The sequence below is a fragment of the Scyliorhinus canicula genome, unplaced genomic scaffold (assembly GCF_902713615.1).
Source record: "Scyliorhinus canicula unplaced genomic scaffold, sScyCan1.1, whole genome shotgun sequence".
In the NCBI taxonomy this organism is placed as follows: Eukaryota; Metazoa; Chordata; class Chondrichthyes; order Carcharhiniformes; family Scyliorhinidae; genus Scyliorhinus; species Scyliorhinus canicula.
The window spans coordinates 103,613-126,454 of record NW_024055881.1 but is presented as its reverse complement, the minus strand read 5'-3'; the positions used below and the strand labels follow the sequence as shown (position 1 = coordinate 126,454).

The window sequence follows — 22,842 nt, the reverse complement described above, 5'->3', positions numbered from 1 at the left end:
AAACCTGGAGAGACACAAGGACACCCACATGATGGAAAAACTGTGGAAATGTAGGGACTGTGGGAAGGGATTTCTGTTCCCGTCTGCTCTTGAAACCCATCGACGTATTCACACTGGAGAGAGACCATTTACCTGCTCTGTCTGTGTAAAGGGATTCAGTGATTCATCCACCCTGCGGAAACATCAGCATGTGCACACCAAGGAGAGGCCGTTCACCTGCTCTCAGTGTGGGAAGGGATTCAGGGATTCATCACACCTGCTGACACACCAGCGAGTTCACACTGGGGAGAGGCCATTCACGTGCTCTGACTGTGGGAAGGGATTCAGGAATTCATCACACCTGCAGACACACCAGCGAGTTCACACCGGGGAGAGGCCATTCACCTGCTCTGTATGTGGGAAGGGATTCAGTCAGTCTTGCAACCTGGTTGTTCACCAACGCGTTCACACCGGGGAGAGGCCATTCACCTGCCCCGAATGTGGGAAGGGGTTCAGCGATCCATCTGCCCTACAGAGACACCAACTTGTTCACACTGGGGAGAAGCCATTTACCTGCTCAGTGTGTGGGAAGGGATTCACTCAGTTATCCAACCTGCTGAGACACCGGAGAGTTCATAAGTGATTCCAGTGGCTGGATTCTGCTGTTAATCACATTTAGGACTAAACCATGTTCTTTCTGACAGTTGGTGAAGAGGGAAGATCAGAGAGTTTCTGCTGGACTGGCTGATTTCATGACTTTGCTTCCAGTGGGCTGATGCTCTTTTGAGCATGGGAGTGCACATTTCCACTCATTCAGTCCATCACATTCCTGCTGGTTCCTCGAGAACAATCCAGTGAGTCCCATTTCCCTGTTCCATCCCGGTAAGTGTATTTTCCACAAGTGTCCTTTCAAAATTATTCCATCATCTCTGTTTCTCCCTCACTCATGGGGAGTGTATTCCAGGTCATTACCACTCACTTGAGAAGCAGACAAGACAAAGAGGTTAGGAGGTGGTAATTCTGCCCGTCCTGATCATGCTGACTGTTTGAAAGAGCTACCCAGTTAATCCCTTTTCCCTGCAATTTTCATTTCCTTTCTTTTGGAAAACAGTCTCTCAATGTGGGAAGGGTTGCCCTATTATGTATTCTCATGTATTTTCTTGAATTCTGTTCAATTCCCTTTTCTTCCCATGTACTGAATGATCTGTTGAGCTGCTTGCAGAAAAATACTTTTCACTGTACCTCGGTACACGTGACAATAAACAAATCCAATCCAATCCAATGCAGGCAGCGGATTCCAAATCACAAAACCTCACTGTGTTTCCAAACAAATAATTCAGGAGAAAGTGTTTGGATTTTCAGAGTAGTCAACATGGTATCAAAGACATGGTTATTTCATAAAATTAAAACATGAATCTTTATTAATGACTAAATGTACCATATGCAAATTTGTGGACAATTGAAAAAAAATGCATTTCTATAACACGTCTCACGACTGCAGGGCTTCCCAAAGCATTTTGCAGCCCATGGTGTACTTTTGAAGTGGAGTCACTGTTGCAATGTGGGAAAATGTAGGGAGGCCTGGGGAGTCATTTTTAGTTTTAAAATTATTCTTGTTCATATTGTATTCACTGTTATAAGTAACAATGTCAAGGAAGCCATTTTATCTCCAATTTCTTTCAGCTGTTTCATTTAGTAACTCTTCTTTATTAAACTACATAAAGCCACTGATGATGAAGGTGATAATTAAGTTTTCACAGTAACTACATTGCAGCGTTAAACAGAAATTGAACTGGAGCAGCCACATTAATACTGTGGCTACCAGGGCAGGTCAAAGGCTAGAAATCCTACGGCGAGTAAATCCCCTCCCGACCCCTCAAAGGCTGTCTACTATCTACAAGGCACAAGTAAGGAGTGGAATGGAATAATCTCCACTTGCTTGGATGAGTGCAGCGCCAACAGCACTCAATAAGCTCAACACCATCCAGGACAAAGCAGCCTGCTTGATTGCTCCCCCCTTCCTAAAACATTCAAACCCTGCACCACCGACAAAAAGTAGCAACCTTGTGTACCTCGACAAGATGCACTGCAGTAACTCACCAAGGTTCCTTAGACAACACATTCCAAACCCACAACCAATACCATCTGGAAGGACAGGAGCAGCAGATACCTGGGAACCCCACCACCTGGAGGTTCCCCTCCATGTCACTCACCACCCCAAATTGGAAATATATCTCTGCTCCTTCACTGTCGCTGGGGCAAAATGCTGGAATTGCCTCCCTCACAGCACAGTGGGTGTACCTACCTGAAGGACTGCAGCACTTCTAGAAGGCAACTCATCACCACTTTCTCAAGGACAACTAGGGATGGGCAATAAATGCTGACCCAACCAGCAATGCCCACATCTAATAAAAATGAATTTAGAAATATAAGCCTATTTGTGACAATAAGAATGATTATTAGATTATTATTAGTAATGGACCTTGATTTGTCTTTGCTGTGTGCTGCAAAACCCAAAACCCATTGTGCTACATGAGATGTGATCCGCAATTGGATAATATTTGTTAAGCAATCCTGAATGTTGTAAGAATTACGCTGGCACCCAATTTAAGATTATAATTCGGGCTTTCAGCGTGGTGCACTCCTGTGTTCCAGAAGCTACATCTGTGAATACACAGAGCCCAGATCTATACAGACAGAAGAAGCTGGAAACACATATGCTTGAGCTGAACAAAATAGTGACAGATGTGCTCAATTGGCTGGACTGCGGGTTTGGGACGTGGAGCAAGGCCAGCAGCGCGGGTTCAATCCCCATACCGGCTGAGGTTATTCAGGAAGGCCCCTCCTTCTCAATCTTGTTCCTCACCTGAGGGGTGGCGATCCTCAGGTTAAATCACCACCAGTCAGCTCTATGGTCATCTGGGTTGATGGCAACTTGACATTTTACATGGTTCATTCCACAGCAAAATGCCCTGATTCAGTCAGAGTCAACCTGCCTGGTTTGAATTTAAACAAAGCTTGACCTATTAGTTAACTGGTGCACTGTCTATGGCAACGCCTCTCCCAGGGCAATGCCTCTCCGCGGCAACGCCGCTCCCAGGGCAACGCCTCTACCAATCAGAGTCCACTTACCAACAAATCAACACTCTCTTCTCATGAAGTATAAATTGTTGTTCCATTTAAATTTTCTATTCTTGCGAATGTCCTGGTGAGTGGAAGATGAAAAGCTTCAACTTTTGTCAATTACTGTTTTAATTACCAACCAGTATGTAATGCTTGAGTAAGAAGTGAATCTTCATTGAGTTACAATTACTTAATCAGTAGTTTTAGTGAAAGGCTCAGTTTTATTTGTTGTAAAAATATAAAGGCCTAATTGGTGTATCTGTAAAAAATGCGCAATGAGGATAAATGTACCGATAAGAGAGGCTTTCCAACTCTGTTAAGCCTCAACATTTAAAAATGTATGAATAAGGAATTGTACAGAATCAGATAAAGGGATATTATGAAACAGTTCGATTGTATTCCTGTTTTAGATAATGAGCGATGGTGATATAAATAATTGCAATCCAAGTAATACATTAATCCAATGATCAAATTGACCAATTTTCATGTTAGAACAGGCCCAACTCCTGCCTTTGACAAGGTGCCGCATAGGAGACTGTTAAGAGCTCCTGGTGTTCAGGGTAAGATCCTGGCATGGATAGAGGATTGGCTGACTGGTAGAAGGCAGAGAGTGGGGACAAAGGAGTCTTTTTCAGGATGGCAGATGGTGACTAGTGGTTTGCCTCAGGGGTCTGTGTTGGGACCACACATTTTCACAATGCACATTAATGATCTGGAAGAAGGAACTGAAGGCACTGTTGCTAAGTTTGCAGTTGTACAAAGATCTGTAGCGGGACAGGTTGTATTGAGGAGGCTGCAGAAGGATTTGGATTAGCTAGGAGAGTGAGTAAAGAAGTGGCATCTGGAATACAATGTGGAAAAGTGTGAGGTTATGCACTTTGGAAGGAGGAATGGAGGCATACACTATTTTTGGAATGGGGAAATGTTTACAAAATCAGAAGCACAAAGGGACTTGGGAGTCCTTATTCAGGATTCTCTTAAGGTTAACGCGCAGATTCAGTCAGCAGTTAGGAAGACAAATGTAATGTTAGCATTCATGTCGAGAGGCGAGAATACAAGACCAGGGATGTAATTCTGAGGCTGTGTAGGACTCTGATCAGACCCCGTTTTGAGTATTGTGAGCAGTTTTGGGCCCCGTGTCTAAGGAAGGATGTGCTGGCCTTCCTTAGGTTTACAAGAATGATCCCCGGAATGAAGAACTTGTCATATGAGGAACGGTTGAGGACTCTGGGTCTGTACTCGTTGGAGTTTAGAAGGATGAGGGGGGGATCTTATTGAAACTTACAGGACACTGCGAGGCCTGGATAGAGTGGATGTGGAGAGGATGTTTCCATTTGTAGGAAAAACTAGAACCAGAGGACACAATCACAGACTAAAAGGACGATCCTTTAAAACAGAAATGAGGAAGAATTTCTTCAGCCAGAGGGTAGTGAATCTGTGGAACTCTTTGCCGCAGAAGCCATGGAGGCCAAATTACTGAGTGACTTTAAGACAAAGATAGATAGATAGATTCTTGATTAACAAGGGGGTCAGGGGTTATGGGGAGAAGGCAGGAGAATGGGGGATGAGAAGAATATCAGACATGATTGAATGGTGGAGCAGACTCGATGGGCTGAGTTGCCTAATTCTCCTCCTATGTCTTATGGGCTTATAGTGAGCTAATGGTCACTTTGGAGGATAAAATAGAGGTTCCAAAGGTCTTGTTAGCCAAGTGCTAAAGACTACTGAGGCCACGTTCCGCAGAAATTGCTGTCAGAGAAGGAGCCTGAAAGGGTTAGGCTTCTACAGATTGGTTACCTGTATGAAGTTGTGAAGGTCAATGTCTCAAAGTTGTTCAGTAAACCCTTATCTTTGAATAAACGTATTTACCTTGGGGATTACTGTACAATGTTCAGTGCCATTCACAAGTCCTCAGATACTCAAGCAATTCATTTCCAAATGCAACAAGACCTGAACAATATCCAGACTTGGGTTGATAAGTGGCAAGTAACATTCAAGCCAGTCAAGTGCCAGGCAATGGCCATTTCCAACAAGAGAGAATCTAACCAATGCCCCGTGACATTCAATGGCATTACCACCTCTGGACTGTGCTAACCACCGTGCTGCCCATAGTGTGATGGAATATTCTGCCTTTGCCTGAGTGGAGCTCCCAACAACACGCAAGAAGCTTGACACCATCCAGGACAAAGCAGCCCACTTGATTGGCACCCCATCCACAATATTCACTCCTTCCACTGCTAACAAACAGTGGCAATAGCGTGTAACATCTACAATATGCACTGGTGAAACTTACTAAAGCTCCTTACACAACACCTTTCAAACCCCCAACCACTATCATCCATTAGGACAATGACAACAGATATATGAAAACACCATCACCTGGAAGTTCACCTCCAAATTACTCACCATCCTAACTTGGAAATATATTTCCATTCCTTCACTGTCACTCGGTCATAATTCTGAAACACCCTCCCTAAGAGCACTGTGTGTGTGCCAATACCTCGGGTACTTCAGCCGTTCAAGAAGGAAGCTCACCACCACCTTCTTGAGGTCAAGGAGGGATGAGCAATAAATGTTGGCCTAGCCTGTTAATGCACATCCCTTGAATGAATAAAAATAAAATAATAATGAACTTTATTAGTGTCACCAGTAGGCTTTCATTAACACTGAAATGAAGTTCCTTTGAAAATCCCCTAGTCGCCACACTCCGGTGCCAGTTCGGGTACGCTGAGGGAGAATTCACCTAACAAGCACGTCTTTGGGACTTGCGGGAGGAAGCCGGAGCACCCGGAAGAAATCCACGCAGACACGGGGAGAATGTGTAGACTCTGCACAGACAATGACCCAAGCCGGGAATTGAACCGGGGACCCTGGCGCTGTGAAGCAGCAGTGCTAACCACTGTGCTACCATTCCACCCCCTTTCACTTAAACTGTCCTGGGTAGGGCAGCAGGGTAGCATGGCGGTTAGCATAAATGCTTCACAGCTCCAGGGTCCCAGGTTCGATTCCCGGCTGGGTCACTGTCTGTGTGGAGTCTGCACGTCCTCCCCCTGTGTGCGTGGGTTTCCTCCGGGTGCTCCGGTTTCCTCCCACAGTCCAAAGATGTGCGGGTTAGGTGGATTGGCCATGCTAAATTGCCCGTAGTGTCCTAATAAAAGTAAGGTTAAGGGGGGGGTTGTTGGGTTACGGGTATAGGGTGGATATGTGGGTTTGAGTAGGGTGATCATGGCTCGGCACAACATCGAGGGCCGAAGGGCCTGTTCTGTGCTGTACTGTTCTATGTTCTATGTTCTATGTATACATAATGCAGCCATCCTGAATCCTATCCCTGCCATTTCACATTATCCAATTCATATCCTGGTTATAAATACCTACAATTCCCTTTCTCACAAGTCCCTATTATTTCTACAGCTGTTATAAAGCGACCAGGCTGCTACTGTTAAGTGACATTTAAACTACTAAATACAACCGTGACTTACCACACTTATTTTGCTTATCTCTAGACAAGCTAATTCCACCTTTTCATCTTCTGAGCCAAGATCATTTCTCATGACTGTGTTGATCTCAAATGTGATCAACAGAACTAACCATACCCTTTCATCTTGTCCTATCCTCTGTCAACTACCCCAGAATATTCAGTTTCCAACCTGAGCAACTTTGCAAACGCATCCTGTATTGGCTGCGATACCATGCACATTTATTTCTATCTCTGCCATCAGTTCATCTATCTTATTACAAATGCTGGTGTATTCAGATAGAGAGCATTTAAATCTCTTTCTATCCTGTTTCCCTACTCTGACCCTCTCTTGCAGCATTATATTTGTACATATCTGATAACTTGGTTATCATTTCCTGTAGCTACTTTGACTTTGCTCGTTAAATTTCAGTCTTTCCCCTCGCCTCAACCCTGTTGCATCGCCAACCAGTTTGTTTAAATCTCTCTTCCGCCAGCCCTAATGTGATTCACCCGGGTTCCAGTCCCAATCTGGTTCAATTGAAGGTGAACCTAATGATACAACTCCCTCTTTCCCCACTCCTGACTCTTGTGCCTTTTGAATCAAAAGTCATTTCTCCCACACGAATAACGCATTCGACATTTTGACCCCATTTACTCAAAGCAAATAGTAATCTGGAGGGTATTACTTTTTTGTTCGCGATGTAATTCAAATCTGAGCTGCTCATGCTCCCTGAGGAGAACCTCTTGTATTCTACCTATGTTGCTGGCAACAACATCCACCACAATAACTACGCCAGCCCTCTCCTCTGTATTTTATGGCGCAGATCCCCCACCATTCATAATACGGACTTCAGATTTTTACTTCTATGGTTCAAATTATAATCGGAGCACGTATTCAACAATATCGCATTGTAATGGTGATGTGACTACCCAGCATGCATTGAGAGGGTGAATATGCCCTATATTCACCACAGGAGATCATTGCGCAGGCGCACTCCGCTTTTGCTGGAGCGTGCGCAGTGCGGGTGTTGGCAGTGGTCGGACGTGTTGGTGTCGAAGCTGCAGGAAGAGCAGAAACTGATTGGAGATAGCAGGTGAGTGAGGTTAAATGGAAGCGGTGGGCGAGAGGGGAGGTGTCATAAACACCCGGTGCAGGAAGGGAAGCTTTAACAAAACCGGATGAAGGCCTCATACCACAAATGAAAAGCTCGAGGTCCTGTGTTCGGACCGATTTTGCAGCCACCATCTTGTACAATAGACGAAGTTGGAGCCATCTTTTTGGGGGGCATTGGACAGTAGAGCGCATGTACGGCCGCCATCTTTATTGGGGGCAATAGGATCCGCCATGAAACCAGGCTGGAGTTGGGTCAATCTCGCTATAGTGGGAATAGGCGATCCTGTTGGTGATGTGAATGTCTGCTCAGAATCTCGGTTTGGGAATTAGTAAATAGTTTACTTCAGCCTCAGACAATTCCCAGGGAGAGGGCTGGAGTCAGTGGCTAACGAATTTGGACTGGGGACTGAAGACCAAGACCTCGCTCTGACCCATATTCAAATAGAGGAAATCCAATACCAGATGTCGGGCAAGTCACGAAGATGACCTGGTCCATCTAGAAGGTGGAGTTTGAGGGTTTGGGAAATTGTAGTTCAGTTGTAGGTTTATAAAATACCTCTCATCGCTCTGTGTCTCCCACACCTTTTCCTGTCCCACTGCTCCCATTCTCTCTCTGTATCTCTCACTTCCCCTTTCTGCTTCTCTTATCACAGAATTCTCTCCCCCATAGGGTTGTGGTGCTCCATCATTGAATATATTTAAGGCTGAGATGGAGGGAATTGAGGGCGGCATGGTGGTACAGTAGTTAGCACTGTTGCTTCACAGCGCCATGGTCCCACGTCCGATTCCCGCTTGTTCTCCCTGTGTCTGCGTGCGTTTCCTCCCACAAGTCCCAAATATGTTCTATTCAGGGAACATTCTGAGTTCTCCCTCTGTGTACCCCAACAGGCACCAGATTGGATCCATCCAATCCAATGTGGCAACGAGGGACTTTTCACAGCAACTTCATTGCAGTGTTAATGTAAACCTACTTGTGACAATAGTAAAGATTATTATTATTTTGGTCTCTTGGAGGGCAGCACGGTGGCGCAGTGAGTAGCACTGCTGCCTCACGGCGCCGAGGTCCCAGGTTCGATCCCGGCTCTGGGTCACTGTCCGTGTGGAGTTTGCACATTCTCCCCGTGTTTGCGTGGGTTTCGCCCCCACAACCCAAAAAGGTGCAAGCTAGGTGGATTGGCCTCTCTAAATTGCCCCTTAATTGGAAAAATGATTGGGTACACTAAATTTATAAAAAAAAAAAAAAAAAAAAATTTTGGTCTCTTGGGAAGTCAAAAGGATCTGGGGAGCTGATGGGAAAGTGGAGTTGAAGATTAAAATTAGCCATGATTGTGCTGCATGGCGGAGCAGGCTCGATGGGTCAAATGTTCTACTTCTATTATGTTGTTATAGACGTCAGAGTCTTGTCTCGGTCCACAGTGGTGGCAAGTTCCCTTCCCTGAAAGACATTAATGAACCAGTTGTTTTTCTGCAACAATCCAGCAGTTTTCATGGTCATTTTTTCTTGGTGCCGGCCCCACAAATGACCAGATTCATTCAGCTCAATTTCAGAGCCTTCCTTTGTGTTTTTGTGGGTTCTCTCTCACTCCCTATTTTCTGTTTTAAATCAATTTCACAGGGTGTGCGAAGGGGAGGATTTGCAATCAAGAAACACAAAGCAAACGACGTCATAATCGGACAGAGTTCCCCATTTAGTTGTAAACTGAATATCAATGAATTTTTAAGATGGAAGAAAACGGCAACAATCACAGTGAGGAGAAACCTTGGAAATGTGGAGACTGTGAGGAGGGATTTAGATCCCCATCTGAGTTGGAATCTCATCATCGCAGTCACACTGGGGAGAGGCCATTCACCTGTTTTGATTGTGGGAAGGGATTCGCTCGATCATCCAACCTGCTGCAACACCAGTGGGTTCACAGTGTGGAGAGAACATTCACCTGTCCACAGTGTGGGAGGGGATTCACCCAATCCTCCCAGCTGCTGAGACACCAGCGAGTTCATAGTGGGGAGAAACCATTCATCTGCCCCGAGTGTGGGAAGGGATTCACTCGCACATCAGGGCTGCTGACGCACCAGCGAGTTCACACTGGGGAGAGGCCATTCACCTGCTCCAAGTGTGGGAAGGGATTCGCTCAGTCATCCAACCTGCTGAAACACCAGCGAATTCACACTGAGGAGAGACCTTTTAAATGCCCAGACTGTGGGCAGTGCTATAAAAGTTCCCTGGACCTAATGCGTCATCAACTTGTTCACACTGATGAGAGACCGTTCAAGTGCTCCCACTGTGGGTCTGGGTTCAGGCGATCAGAAGAACTCACTGTACACCTACGTATTCACACTGGGGAAAGACCGTTCACCTGCTCAGAGTGTGGGAAGCGATTTACTCAGTCATCTGCACTGCTGACGCACCAGCGGGTTCACACTGGGGAGAGACCATTCCCCTGCTCAGAGTGTGGGAACAGATTCACTGATTTATCCACCCTGCTGAAACATCAGAGTGTTCACACTGATGAGAGACCATTTAAATGCTCGGCCTGTGTAAAGTGCTATAAAAGTCCCCGGGAACTGATGTATCATCAACGTGTTCACACCACAGAGAGACCATTTAAATGTCCAGACTGTGAAAAGTGCTATAAAAGGTCTGGGGAACTGATCCGCCATCAACGCGTTCACACTGACGAGAGACCGTTCAGATGCTCTCACTGCGAGACAGGGTTCAGGGGAGCAGAACAACTCACTGCACACCAGAGAATTCACACTGGGGAGAGGCCATTCACCTGCTCCAAATGTGGGAGAGGATTCACTCAGTCATCCACACTGCTGCGACACCAACGCGTTCACACTGGGGAGAGACCATTCGCCTGCCCAGAGTGTGGGAAGGGATTTACTACCTCATCCACCCTGTGCAAACACCAGCGAGTTCACAATGGACTACAGTGATTGGATTTTGTGGTTAATCATATCCACACTGAACCATGTTTATTGGGGTCTGTTTCTGCTGATGTTAATAAACTCCAGCCCATATATCTTCACTAATATTGTAGATAATAGTCAAATAAATCAGTTTTGTGCTAAACACGGTGTGTTGACTCTCTAACGTAAGTTAGTTCTTTTTGAAGTGTTCTCCCTCTCCCCTGTCTCCTCCATCCTCACCTCCAACAACAGGTGCTCATGGAGTTTCTTTGTCACTAAGATTGAGACAATCTGATCAGCTGCCTCGGCTGCTTCCCTCCCTCCCACTAACCCACCAGGCCAAACCATTTCTACATTTCCTCAAAGTCTGAGTCCTGAACTCACATCTTTCTCCAGTTTCTCTATCTCCTTCCCTCTCAGAGCTCATCTTGTCCATGAGACCCACCTTCTGCTCCCTTGACCCTCTCCTCAAAAAAATGCTGACCATCCAACTTCTCCATGTGACTGATATCCTTAATGATTCTCTCTTAAATTCACTGTCATCAATCATCCTTTTTTTTAAAAAAAAAAGTGTTCATCTGACCATCTTTGCAAACTAGCACCCCATCTCCAACCTGCCTATCCAAAATTCTTGGACTGTGGCCCCCAAGGATCTGTCCTCGGCCCCTCCTATTTCCCATCTACAAGCTGCCCCGAGGTGACATCATCCAAAAGCACCGTGTTAGTTTTCACATGTACACTGACAACACCCAGCTCTACCTCACCACCATCCCTCTCCATTCCTCCACTGTTACTCAATTATCAAACTGTTAATCCCACATCCAGTACTGGACAAGCAGAAAATTCTTCCAATTAAATATTGGGAAGACCGAAGCCATTGTCTTCAGTCACCACCACAAATTCCCTTTTCCTAACTCCCGAGTCCATCCCTCTCCCTGGAAACTGTCTGAGGCTGAACCACAGTCTCCACAATCGCCGTGTCAGATTTGACCCCAAGACGAGTTTCTGACCACATATCCACACTATCACTAATACCAGATATTTCAATCTCCATACTGTCACCTGTCCCCCCCCCCCCCCCCCCCCCTACACCCCAGCTCACCTGATACTGAAACCCTCATCCATGCCCCTGTTACCTTTAGACTTGATGATTCCAATACATTCCTGACCAGCCTCTCCCATTCACCCCACCCCCACACGGAAATGTGAGATCATCCAAACCTCCGCTGCCTGACACCAACTGTTCACCAACAGCCCTGTGCTAACTGACTTTGCTCCTGGTCTGGTAATGCCTCAATTTAAAAATTCACATCCTTGTTTCAAATTCCTCCCTGGCCTTGTCCCTCCTTATCTCTGTAATCTCTAATCGCACCCTCTCTGAGATGTCTGTACTCTTCTCATTCTGGCCTCTTCACATCTCTGATTTTAATAACTCCACCATTCGTGGCAGGACCTTGGTATGAAACTCTGAAATTCACTCCCCAGAAGCTCCATCTCTCTCTCCTGATTAAAGATTGTTGTTAAAACCTGCCTCTCCAATCATCCGTGTGTCCATCTGTTCAAATATCGCCCAATGTGACTCAGTGACAATGTTTTTCTTTATGAATCTCCCCTGAAACACATTGGGATGTTTTATTACATTAATCATGTTGTATAAATACAAGTTGTTGCTGTTTCATTACAGCCTGTTAAAGCAGAGTAAGTTTCCACAGCAATCAGATGAGTAACTGATGTTTTTTTGTGGTGTCAGTTAAAACACGAATCTTGGTCCCGCTGGACCAGGAGATCTCTCCTGTGGATAGTGTGTGGAGCTGCTGAGCTCTCCTGAGCTGAGAGTGGAGCTGATTGAACTGTCGGGCCTGTCGTGTATCCAGTGTACACAAGTTACAAACCTTATCTCGTACTTTAATGTTCTCAGTATGTACACAGTCTATGCAAACCAATGGGTGAAATGTGGTCAGACACCCCACATTCTCAAACCAAGTGACAGAGACCATCCAATACAACATCTATGGATTTCTCATCAATTTCCCAGATGATTGTCACACTGAGTTTCTCACAGAAACTGTCTTCTACACAAGGGTTTCCAATCTTCGCTCTCGAAGAAAATGCTTTGGCGTCTTCAGCCACACAATGCTTTGTCTCGGATGTCTTCACCAAGGATCCAACTCCAGGATTTCAACTCTAATTTCTGCATTCCTCTGTCCTAGGTGACAATGTGCACTTAAGCTTCCAAACAGTCTCTGAAGTACCCAGCCTCACCCACAGGTCACAACTGTCTCACAGGCTGTAGTAAGTTGTCAGCAACCTTTTGATCACCTCGGATATTCTCCTCGAGCCGACTTTAAAATTAGATCCTGCAGTAGTCTGTTTATTTCAAATCCTTTCTCTGCCTTTGATTTGAATTTCCCTGAACAGGACTTTGTTCAAATTCCCATTTTTTTTCTTTTGATTTGATAGTCTTCCTGGAACTCTACTTTGTTCCATTCATTTGTTTCTGGGACTTACTGAAATTTCTCAACTTTTCTGAAATCTGCTCTCTGCAGTTCCCTGTCTTGTGGCCAGCTCATCCTGACACTCGCTCACAGTGAACTTCAAAGTTCTTGCTGTCCCAATATAACGCTGGTAGCTGAGCAACAGTCTAGATTTTCTACACCTGTACATTTGCTTTACTTCCTGTATGCTGTAAATGGCAGAACCCTTAGGAACATTAACATACAGAGGGATCGAGGTGTGCAGGTCCACAGTTGCCTAAAAGTGGAAACGCAGGTGGCCAAGGTGATTAAGAAGGCATATGGTATGCTTGCCTTCATCAGCCGGGGCATTGATGTTTGAAACCTTTTGGAACAGGGAGCAAGGATTCCTATCTTGACTTTGAATCGCTGATGCTAGTTATGTCCTAATGAATGGAGATATTTCCAACTGAAAATCCTTCCATTCCAATCCCTTGTAAACACATCAATCAAAACCATCACTGCCAGGACAGGATAGAAATTTTAAATTGATACTCTGGTTATCACACAACTTTCTCTCGCTCAATAATCTCTCCCTCAATGTTAACAAAACAAAGGAGATTGTCATCGACTTCAGGAAGCGTAGTGGAGAACATGCCCCTGTCTACATCAATGGAATGATTTAGAAAGGGTCGAGAACTTCAGATTTACCAACCAGATTACCAACAACGTGTCCTCATCCCCCCATGCCCATTAAGAAAGCCCACCAACGACTCGACTTCCTGAGAAGACTAAGGAAATTTGGCATGTCAGCTGTGTCTCTCACCAACTTTTACAGATGCACCATAGAAAGCATTCTTTCTGGTTGTATCACAGCTTGGTATGGTTTCTGCTCTGCCCAAGACCGCAGGAAACTACAAAAGGTTGTGAATGTAGCCCAATCCATCATGCAAACCAGCCTCTTATCCACTGACTCTGTCTACAATTCCCGCTGCCTCGAAAAGGCAGCCAGCATAATTAAGGACCCATGCACCCGGGTGGGTGCACCATCAGGAAAAAGATACAAAGGGTGGCACAATGGCGCAGTGGTTAGCACTGCTGCCTACGGCGCTGAGGACCCGGGTTCGATCCCAGCCCCGGGTCTCTGTCTGTGGGGAGTGTGCACATTCTCCCCGTGTCTGTGTGGGTTTCACCCCCACAACCCAATGTGCAAGGTAGGTGGATTGGCTATGCTAAATTGCCCTTAATTGGAAGAAAACATTTTTTTTTTTAAAAGGAAAAAGATACAAAAGTTTGAGGTCATGTACTACCCGACTCAAGAACAGCTTCTTCCCTACTGCCATCAGACTTTTGAATGGACCTACCTCATATTAAGTTGATCTTTTCTCCACACCCTAGCTATGACATTACATTATGTAGTCTCTCCTTCCTTTCCTATGTATGCTATGCGTTGTCTGTATAGCATGCAAGAAACAATACTTTTCACTGTATACCAATACATGTGACAATAATAAATTAAATTAAATTGCCCAGTTCTCCTCCCCAATGCTGCTGGCTCTCGGATTCTGTTTCACACTCCGCTATTTACCTCCCTAATGTGTCACTCTGGTGTCTAAATCTTAAAACGTGAATTTAACAAATTATATTGCTAAACGGTGTTATAATTAATTCCAATGACGACCCACTTGTATTTTCTGTCCGGGTGGGTTCAATGCGCCCTCTCATGACCACCGGTCATACAGTGCCAGGAGTTCAGAGACTGGGCTCCCAACAATTAATGGCCGCTCCAGCTCCCACAAGCCTCCGCGCCTGGGAAACCGCTCCATTCATCGCGCGGACGTGCGGCCCGAAATGCGCATGTTCAACCGGAAGATGTTGTGCGCATGTGCTTTCTCTTGATCAACAGTTGAGTGTGATAAGGGGTCAAAGTGTCTCCGGATTGATGTAACTTCCGCTTTCCCATTGTCTTCGTTCAGGTCATCGACTAAAGGCAATTGTCAAGGGACCGGAAGAACTTTGTTCCTCCAGCCAATCAAAGCACGGCTTTGGGTGCATTCAGATTGAGCTTCACAGAAGAGTAAACCTCCTCCTGACTCCAAATCTGTGAGTGAAATACTGTCTTTCCTCCCCCTTTCCATTTACTCATTCTGGGGTTAAATTGTTGACTTGCAGGGACCGAAGGGAAAGGAACTGAATCCAGGGAGGGTGCAGACTCTGGGAAGATTGGCCCAGGTCTCTCTCCCTCAGCTTGACACATTTATTTTGTCTGGCTAAAAGGATGGCCTCTTTCCCAATGTTCAAAAGGGCTGGCATCCACAGAGATGGCTGACATTTCAGGGGACAGTATTTTCTTTAAATTTAGAGCACCCAATTCTTTTATTTCCCAATTAAAGGACAATTTAGCGTGGCCAATTCATCTAACCTGCACATCTTTTTGGGCTGTGGGGGCAAAACCCACGCAGATACAGGGAGAACGTGCAAACCTGACCCGGGGCAGCAGTGCTAACCACTACACCACCATGCTGCCCTGAGGAGATAGTAAATCAATGTAGGACACAGCTATATCCAGTTTTGTAATATGGTACATATTAGATAGAGTATTTATAGTTAAGTAATGAAGTACTAATTATTAAATCATAGTGAGAATGTGGGAAGAATGTGTGGGATGGAGATAAACCAATTCAGGGGAAAGGGAGAGGAATATTATACAGAAACTAGCATTGTCTGTTCTGAATTTCTGTCCTGTACTTAGTGAAGACTTTTGTAAACTCCTTTTACAGGATGTCAGAAGGGGAGGATTTGCAGCCAGAAATCTCAAAATGCATCAAGACTTAACAGAGCCACTCGAATTACCAGAACCTGAATGCCATCAGTCTTTGAATCACGAAAGGGAAATTGTCTGTTTTGGCCATCACATTAGTATGACTGGAAAGGCACCAAGAAACACAGATCTGAGTGAGAGTGTCCAGTGCACTGACTGTGGAAAGGGCTTTAACCAATTATACAGGCTGCAGAAATATCATACCATTTCCAGCGGGGAAGAGACCGTACACATGCTGTGTGTGTGGACCAGGCTTTAACTGATTGTCAAACTTGGAAAGACACAAAATCACCCGCACCATGGAGAAACCACGGGAAGTTGAGGACTATGGGAAGGATAGCCGTAACCCATCTGCACTGGAAACTCATAAACCTGTTCACACTGGGGAGAGACCATTCGCCTGCTCCAAGTATGGGGAAGGAGACTGCTCCCCATCTGCCCTCAAGATTCAGCAATGCAGTCACACTGTGGAAAGGCCGTTCATCTGCTCCGAGTGTGGTAAGGGATTTCTCCAGTCATCTGACCTGTGGAATCACCAGCAAATTCACACGAGGGAGAGGCCGTACACCTGCTCTGAGTGTGGGAAGGGATTCACTCAGTCATCCCACCTGCTGACACACCAGCAAGTTCACACTGGGGAGAAGCCGTTCACCTGCTCCAAGTGTGGGAAACAATTCAATCATTCATCTGACCTTCTGAATCACCAACAAGTTCACACAGGGGAGCGACCGTTCACCTGCTCCGAGTGTGGAAAGGGTTTCACTCAGTCATCCCACCTGCTGATACACCAGCGAGTCCACACGAGGGAGCGACTGTTCAACTGCCCCGAGTGCGGGAAGTGTTTTATTCAATCCTAACACCTAGTGACACATAAGGGGGTTCACAGCAGCGAGAGGCCATTCACCTGCTCCGAGTGTGGAAAGCGTTTTATTCAATTATCGCACCTAGTGACACATCAGGGAGTCCACACAAGGGACAGGCCATTCACGTGCGCCGAGTGTGGGAAACGTTTTATTCAATCATCTCACCTAGCATCACATCAGGGGGTTCACAGCAGGGAGAGGCCATTCACCTGCTCCGAGTGTGGGAAACGTTTTATTCAATCATCTCATCTAGCATCACATCAGGAGGTTCACACCAGGGAGAGGACATTCACCTGCCATGAGTGTGGGAGGGGATTCATTCAGTTATCGGACCTGCAGAATCACCAGCAAGTTCACACTGGGGAGAGGCCATTCTCCTGCTCTGAATGTGGGAAGGGATTCACTCGTTCAGCCAACCTGCAAGCACACCAACGCATTCACACCAGGGAGAGACCATTCACCTGCTCTGAGTGTGGGAAGGGATTCGCTCTTTCATCCGATCTGCAGAGTCACCAGCAAGTTCACACCGGGGAGAGGCCATTCACCTGCTCTGAGTGTGGGAAGGGATTCATTCAGTCATCCCACCTACAGACACACCAGAAAGTTCACAAAGATTCACAGAGGGATTTACTCAGTCATCCCACCTGCTGAGACACCAGCATAAGAACTAGGAGCAGGAGTAGGCCATCTGGCCCCTCGAGCCTGCTCCGCCATTCAATTAGATCATGGCTGATCTTTTGTGGACTCAGCTCCACTTTCCGGCCCGAACACCATAACCCTTAATCCCTTTATTCTTCAAAAAACTATCTATCTTTACCTTAAAAACATGTAATGAAGGAGCCTCAACTGCTTCACTGGGCAAGGAATTCCATAGATTCATAACCCTTTGGGTGAAGAAGTTCCTCCTAAACTCAGTTCTAAATCTACTTCCCCTTATTTTGAGGCTATGCCCCCTAGTTCTGCTGTCACCCGCCAGTGGAAACAACCTGCCCGCATCTATCCTATCTATTCCCTTCATAATTTTAAATGTTTCTATAAGATCCCCCCTCATCCTTCGAGGGGGGAGTCCCAGTCTACTCAACCTCTCCTCATAATCCAACCCCTTCAGCTCTGGGATTAACCTAGTGAATCTCCTCTGCACACCCTCCAGCGCCAGTACGTCCTTTCTCAAGTAAGGAGACCAAAACTGAACACAATACTCCAGGTGTGGCCGCACTAACACCTTATACAATTGCAACATAACCTCCCTAGTCTTAAACTCCATCCCTCTAGCAATGAAGGACAAAATTCCATTTGCCTTCTTAATCACCTGTTGCACTTGTAAACCAACCTTCTGTGACTCATGCACTAGCTCACCCAAGTCTCTCTGAACAGCGGCATGCTTTAATATTTTATCGTTTAAATAATAATCCCGTTTGCTGTTATTCCTACCAAAATGGATAACCTCATATTTGTCAACATTGTATTCCATACACGTGATGAAATACACGCATCAACAAACACACACACAAACGCACTTATCCACACACAAACATTAAGACACTGACATGCATGTTGAACGTATAAAGACACATTAACACTTTTATTACTGGGCAGGGAACTCTAAACTTATATTAACACAGGCATTAATATATAAACATAGATTTCAACACACAAACACACACAATAAAACACTTGTATATACACATTGACTTAAGATAAATTTACACACAGGCGCTGACACACAAATACACAGATCAATACTCATTGACACATGAACACACACAATGACACTTATAAAGACATCGATGAAGAGTAAAGCAACACGGATTTCGCATCTACACAGATACAAAAGCTAAAGAACAAACACAAACGTCAGCAAGTGCGGCACGGTGACGCAATGGTTAGGTCTGCTGCCTCACGATCCCGCTCCTGGGTCTCTGTCCCTGTGGAGGTTCCCCGTGACCCGTGGGTCTCACCCCCACCACCCAAAGATGTGCAGGGTTGGTGGATTGGCCATGTTAAATTGCCCCTTAATTGGAAGAAAAAAGTTACAGAGATCGATTTCCGAGTGGCATGAACTCAACAGTAGATATGCAATGACAAATATATTAAAGAATGAATTAGCAGAGGGAGAAAATGAAACGAGAATATTAAAAACAAAACGTGTATTAACTAACAATCTGATTATATTTATTGGGCTCTATCCCCGTAGATACCACAGACCACACCTGGACTGAAGGCTATGAGGATGATAACGGCAACATCTGGACAACCGCTTCCACATTCATCACCCTGTTCTTCCTGAGCATTTCCTACAGCGCTGCTGTCACTTTGGTGAAGGTGAGAAGATTCAATCCACTCACACTTCAAACTGACAGAAGCTGGTTAAAAACCCTAAATGTTTGATTGATTAAAAACTCTAACATCAATGTCCCAGATCATAAACATCTGCTTCATCATTTTCTCTTTCTTTTACAGATCAAGTGATCGGTTGACGTTCGGATGCTGTAGATTTTCCTCAGCTGTTTATTATGATCTGTGTGTGACACAAATACAATATCTCCTCTTGGTGACTCTAACAGTAAAATTCTCTCAGTTTATTATTCTGCATCTGTAACTGAGACAATCATGGACAGTATTTCTGCTTTTCAGTTTAAAATGTACAAGATAATTTTGGCTGTAATGTAATTGTAGCTAATAATTATTCTCAATGTCATGTCTAAATAAGTAACTTACCTCGTACCTTATTCACAACAGTTTTCTTCCCTTTATGTTGAGCTCCTGTTCTCTCTTGTGTCTGTTACAGTTGTACATACATTTGGCAGCTCAGAGGGCATGTGTTCTGTTCTCACTGTGACCTTCAATCGTTATGTTCCGTTTTGTCAACATCAAAATAAACTTTTGTATAATATTTTCTCTGAAATTTTAATAAATATTGAATGAAAAATGAAGAAAATAAGTCTAATCTGAACTCCTTTCTCCAAGGTCTATCGGCACCGCTCCACTTCCCCGATTATACAGTTGTCTTCCCTTTCCCAGACAGATATTTCTCACCAGTCCTGTCTGGGATGTGTCTGAACTCAAGGCCCCTCAGTGAAAGAGCCACTGCGCCACCATGCGGCCCATCCGGGTTAAGACACCTTCACCTTTGCCTTTTTATGGTCAACTCTAGAGACAGAATGATTGCTCAGCTGAAGAATTCCACTGATTCACTACCCTCTGATGGAAGAAATGTCTCCTCACCTCTGTCCTAAATTTGAGATCCCTTACTCTGAGATTATGTCCTCTGGTCTCAGACTCTCCCACAAGAGGAAACAAGATGATTTTTCAGGCTGTGTAACTGGTTAAAGCTCTCTCCACAGTCAGTTCACTGGAACACTCTCACTCAGGTTTGTGTGGGTCTCGGGGCTTTTCCAGTCACACTGAAGTTTGAAATCTCTTCCCACAGTCCGAACAGACAAGCACATTGACAGTTTGTGATATTTAGATCCTAATGAATTGAGTGACTGTCAGATCTTGATGTTATATTTGGTTTGAGTTGCCCAGCTGCCAATCCTCCCGTTCTAATGCCTGAAAAATAAGTTTACAAAAACGATCACTATAAGAATAGGATATAAATTCACAACAGATCATTCTAGTTTCTATCAAACCTTCTTTTGTCTCTTGCTTTCCCCAAGCATGGCAGCACGGTAGCATTGTGGATAGCACAATGGCTTCACAGCTCCAGGGTCCCAGGTTAGATTCCGGCTTGGGTCACTGTCTGTGCGGAGTCTGCACATCCTCCCCGTGTGTGCGTGGGTTTCCTCCGGGTGCTCCGGTTTCCTCCCACAGTCCAAAGATGTGCAGGTTAGGTGGATTGGCCATGATAAATTGCCCTTTGTCCAAAATTGCCCTTAGTTTTGGGTGGGGTTATTGGGATAGGGGGAAGTGTTGACCTTGGGTAGGGTGCTCTTTCCAAGAGCCAGTGCAGACTCGATGGGCGGAATGGCCTCCTTCTGCACTGTAAATTCTATGATATGTGGTCCAGTCAAAATAAAAGACCAAAATCAGCTAGAAGCCCCAACAAAAGTGTCACTGCCTGTGTGGAGTCTGCCCGTTCTCCCCGTGTCTGCATGGGTTTCCTCCAAGTGCTCCGGTTTCCTCCCACAGTCCAAAGATGCGCAGGTTAGGTGGATTAGCCATGCTAAATTGCCCTTATGTTAGATGGGGTCGCTGGGTTACAGGGACAGGGTGGAGAGGCTCTTTCCAAGAGCCAGTGCAGACTCGATGGGCCGAACGGCCGACTTCTGCACTGTAAATTCTATGATTGTACCTCGATGATTATTGAGTCAATCAGCGAGTCAGCCTGAAATCTGCCTCACAATGCCTGGGTGATTGACGGCAGCCCCGGACCAATAGGAAGAGGAGGGGCGGGACTGCGGGACCGACCGGAAGCAGCTAGTCCTCCAACCAATCTGAGTGAATGAGGGGCGGGCCCGCTGTTATTGAAGCATGCGCAGTGTGTGTAATGGCGATGTAGAAGAATGTGTTTTCGGATCGGAAATCGGTGAGAGGACTTTAACAATATGGAGGGAGCGAGAGATCGCGGGGGCGGGCGGAAACGTTGTGTAAAGTTGTTGAAATCGCAAACATCGGAAAGGTTTCCGGGACCCAGTTTGTCCCGAGCGGAACTGCAGCTCCTCACGTTGGGCTCAGGTTAACGGCCGCCATCTTTATTGGATGTAAATCAGGGCGCATGCGCGTTTGCCGTCTTTGTCGGGGCGACGTTTCAATGAGTGGGAGGGGCTTGTTCCCCATTGTTCAGAATGGAGACAACTTGTCCATCAAACTGGATTAGTCTTTGAATCCCAATGTCTTATTGATGATGCAAAGCAGTGGCAGAGATGGAAAGAGAAGGAAGCCAATCCTGCTCTCTGGATTTCACTCTCTTATTAGACATTCTGTCCCATCTGTCCAAAGCTCTGCGGCTCTGTTCAGCCATGTGAAGACCCAGGATAGAAATTCACAATCAATGGGCTTTGACAAAGAGTCATCGGACTCGAAACGTTAGCTCTTTTCTTTCCCTACAGATGCTGCCAGACTTGCTGAGATTTTCCAGCATTTTCCCTTTCGATAGAAATTCACAACCCTGAGTAGACGTCACCCTCAAATCGAGGGACTGATTCATAGAATTTACAGTGCAGAAGGAGGCCATTGGGCCCATCGAGTCTGCACCGGCTCTTGGAAAGAGCACCCGACCCAAGCCCACACCTCCACCCTATTCCAGTAACCCCACCCAACTCTCAGGGCAATTTTGGGTACTTCAGGGCAATTTAGCTTCACAGCTCCAGGGTCCCAGGTTCGATTCCCAGCTTGGGTCACTTGTTGGTGCGGAGTCTGCACATTCTCCCCATGTGTGCGTAGGTTTCCTCTGCGTGCTCCGGTTTCCTCCCGCGTCCAAAGATGTGCAGGTTAGGTGGATTGGCCATGCTATATTGCCCTTAGTGTTCAAATTTGCCCATAGTCCTGGGTTACTGGGTTATGGGGATAGGGTGGAGGTGTGGGCTTGGGTAGGGTGCTCTTTCCAAGAGCCGGTGCAGAGTCGATGGGCCGAATGGCCTCCTTCTGCAATGTAAATTCTGTGAAATTATATGAAATACATGGGTTTCTGGAAAATCATTGCGACAGAAAAAATATTTTAGTGACTCTGGAACATGATTAGGACAGTAAAAATACTAATTTTGGGTCTCTAGAAAATCATGAGGACAGTAAAAAAGATTTTTGAACATTTCAGTGGATATAAAAATATTGAAACTGGGATAAAGGTTGATTGACTGACAGTCAATCACTGTCCTTTTTTAAAATAAATTTAGAGTGCCCAATTCATTTTTTCCAATTCAGGGACAATTCAGCATGTCCACTGGGCCTAACCTGCACATCTTTGCGTTGTGGGGATGCAGCATGGTGGTTTTGTGGGTTAGCCCTAATGCCTCACGGCGCGAAGGTCCCAGGTTCGATCCCGGCTCTGGGTCACTGTCTGTGTGGAGTTTGCATATTCTCCCCGTGTTTGCGTTGGTTTCGCCACCACAACCCAAAGATGTGCAAGGAAAGTGGATTGGCAAGGCTAAATTGCCCCTTAATTGGAAAAAAAAATTAATTGG

At 45.6% G+C, this 22,842-nt stretch overlaps 1 protein-coding gene, 1 long non-coding RNA gene and 1 pseudogene across 2 annotated transcripts; all 3 read left to right on the top strand.

Moving 5' to 3' along the window:
- The first annotated feature begins 31 nt into the window (after window positions 1–31).
- On the top strand, window positions 32–10,746 carry LOC119961255 (zinc finger protein 271-like). The gene is made up of 5 exons (XM_038788692.1): window positions 32–50; window positions 294–618; window positions 7,534–7,653; window positions 9,396–9,450; window positions 9,819–10,746. The coding sequence occupies exons 1-5, from the start codon at window positions 32–34 to the stop codon at window positions 10,608–10,610; spliced, it is 1,311 nt and encodes a 436-aa protein (XP_038644620.1). The 3' UTR covers window positions 10,611–10,746.
- LOC119961257 lies at window positions 627–17,386 on the top strand (annotated as a pseudogene).
- A 720-nt stretch (window positions 17,387–18,106) lies between these two features.
- LOC119961264 lies at window positions 18,107–19,662 on the top strand. Its single transcript, XR_005459632.1, has 2 exons — window positions 18,107–19,042; window positions 19,181–19,662. It is a non-coding gene; the product is annotated as an uncharacterized LOC119961264 (long non-coding RNA).
- The last annotated feature ends 3,180 nt before the right edge of the window (window positions 19,663–22,842 follow it).

Excerpts from the sequence above, each read along its gene's own strand:
- LOC119961255 (XM_038788692.1), top strand. Across the intron at positions 7,654-9,395 it reads AAACTGATTGGAGATAGCAG|ATGGAAGAAAACGGCAACAA; the intron begins GTGAGTGAGGTT and ends TGAATTTTTAAG. Across the intron at positions 9,451-9,818 it reads ACCTTGGAAATGTGGAGACT|CTGAAACACCAGCGAATTCA; the intron begins GTGAGGAGGGAT and ends TCATCCAACCTG.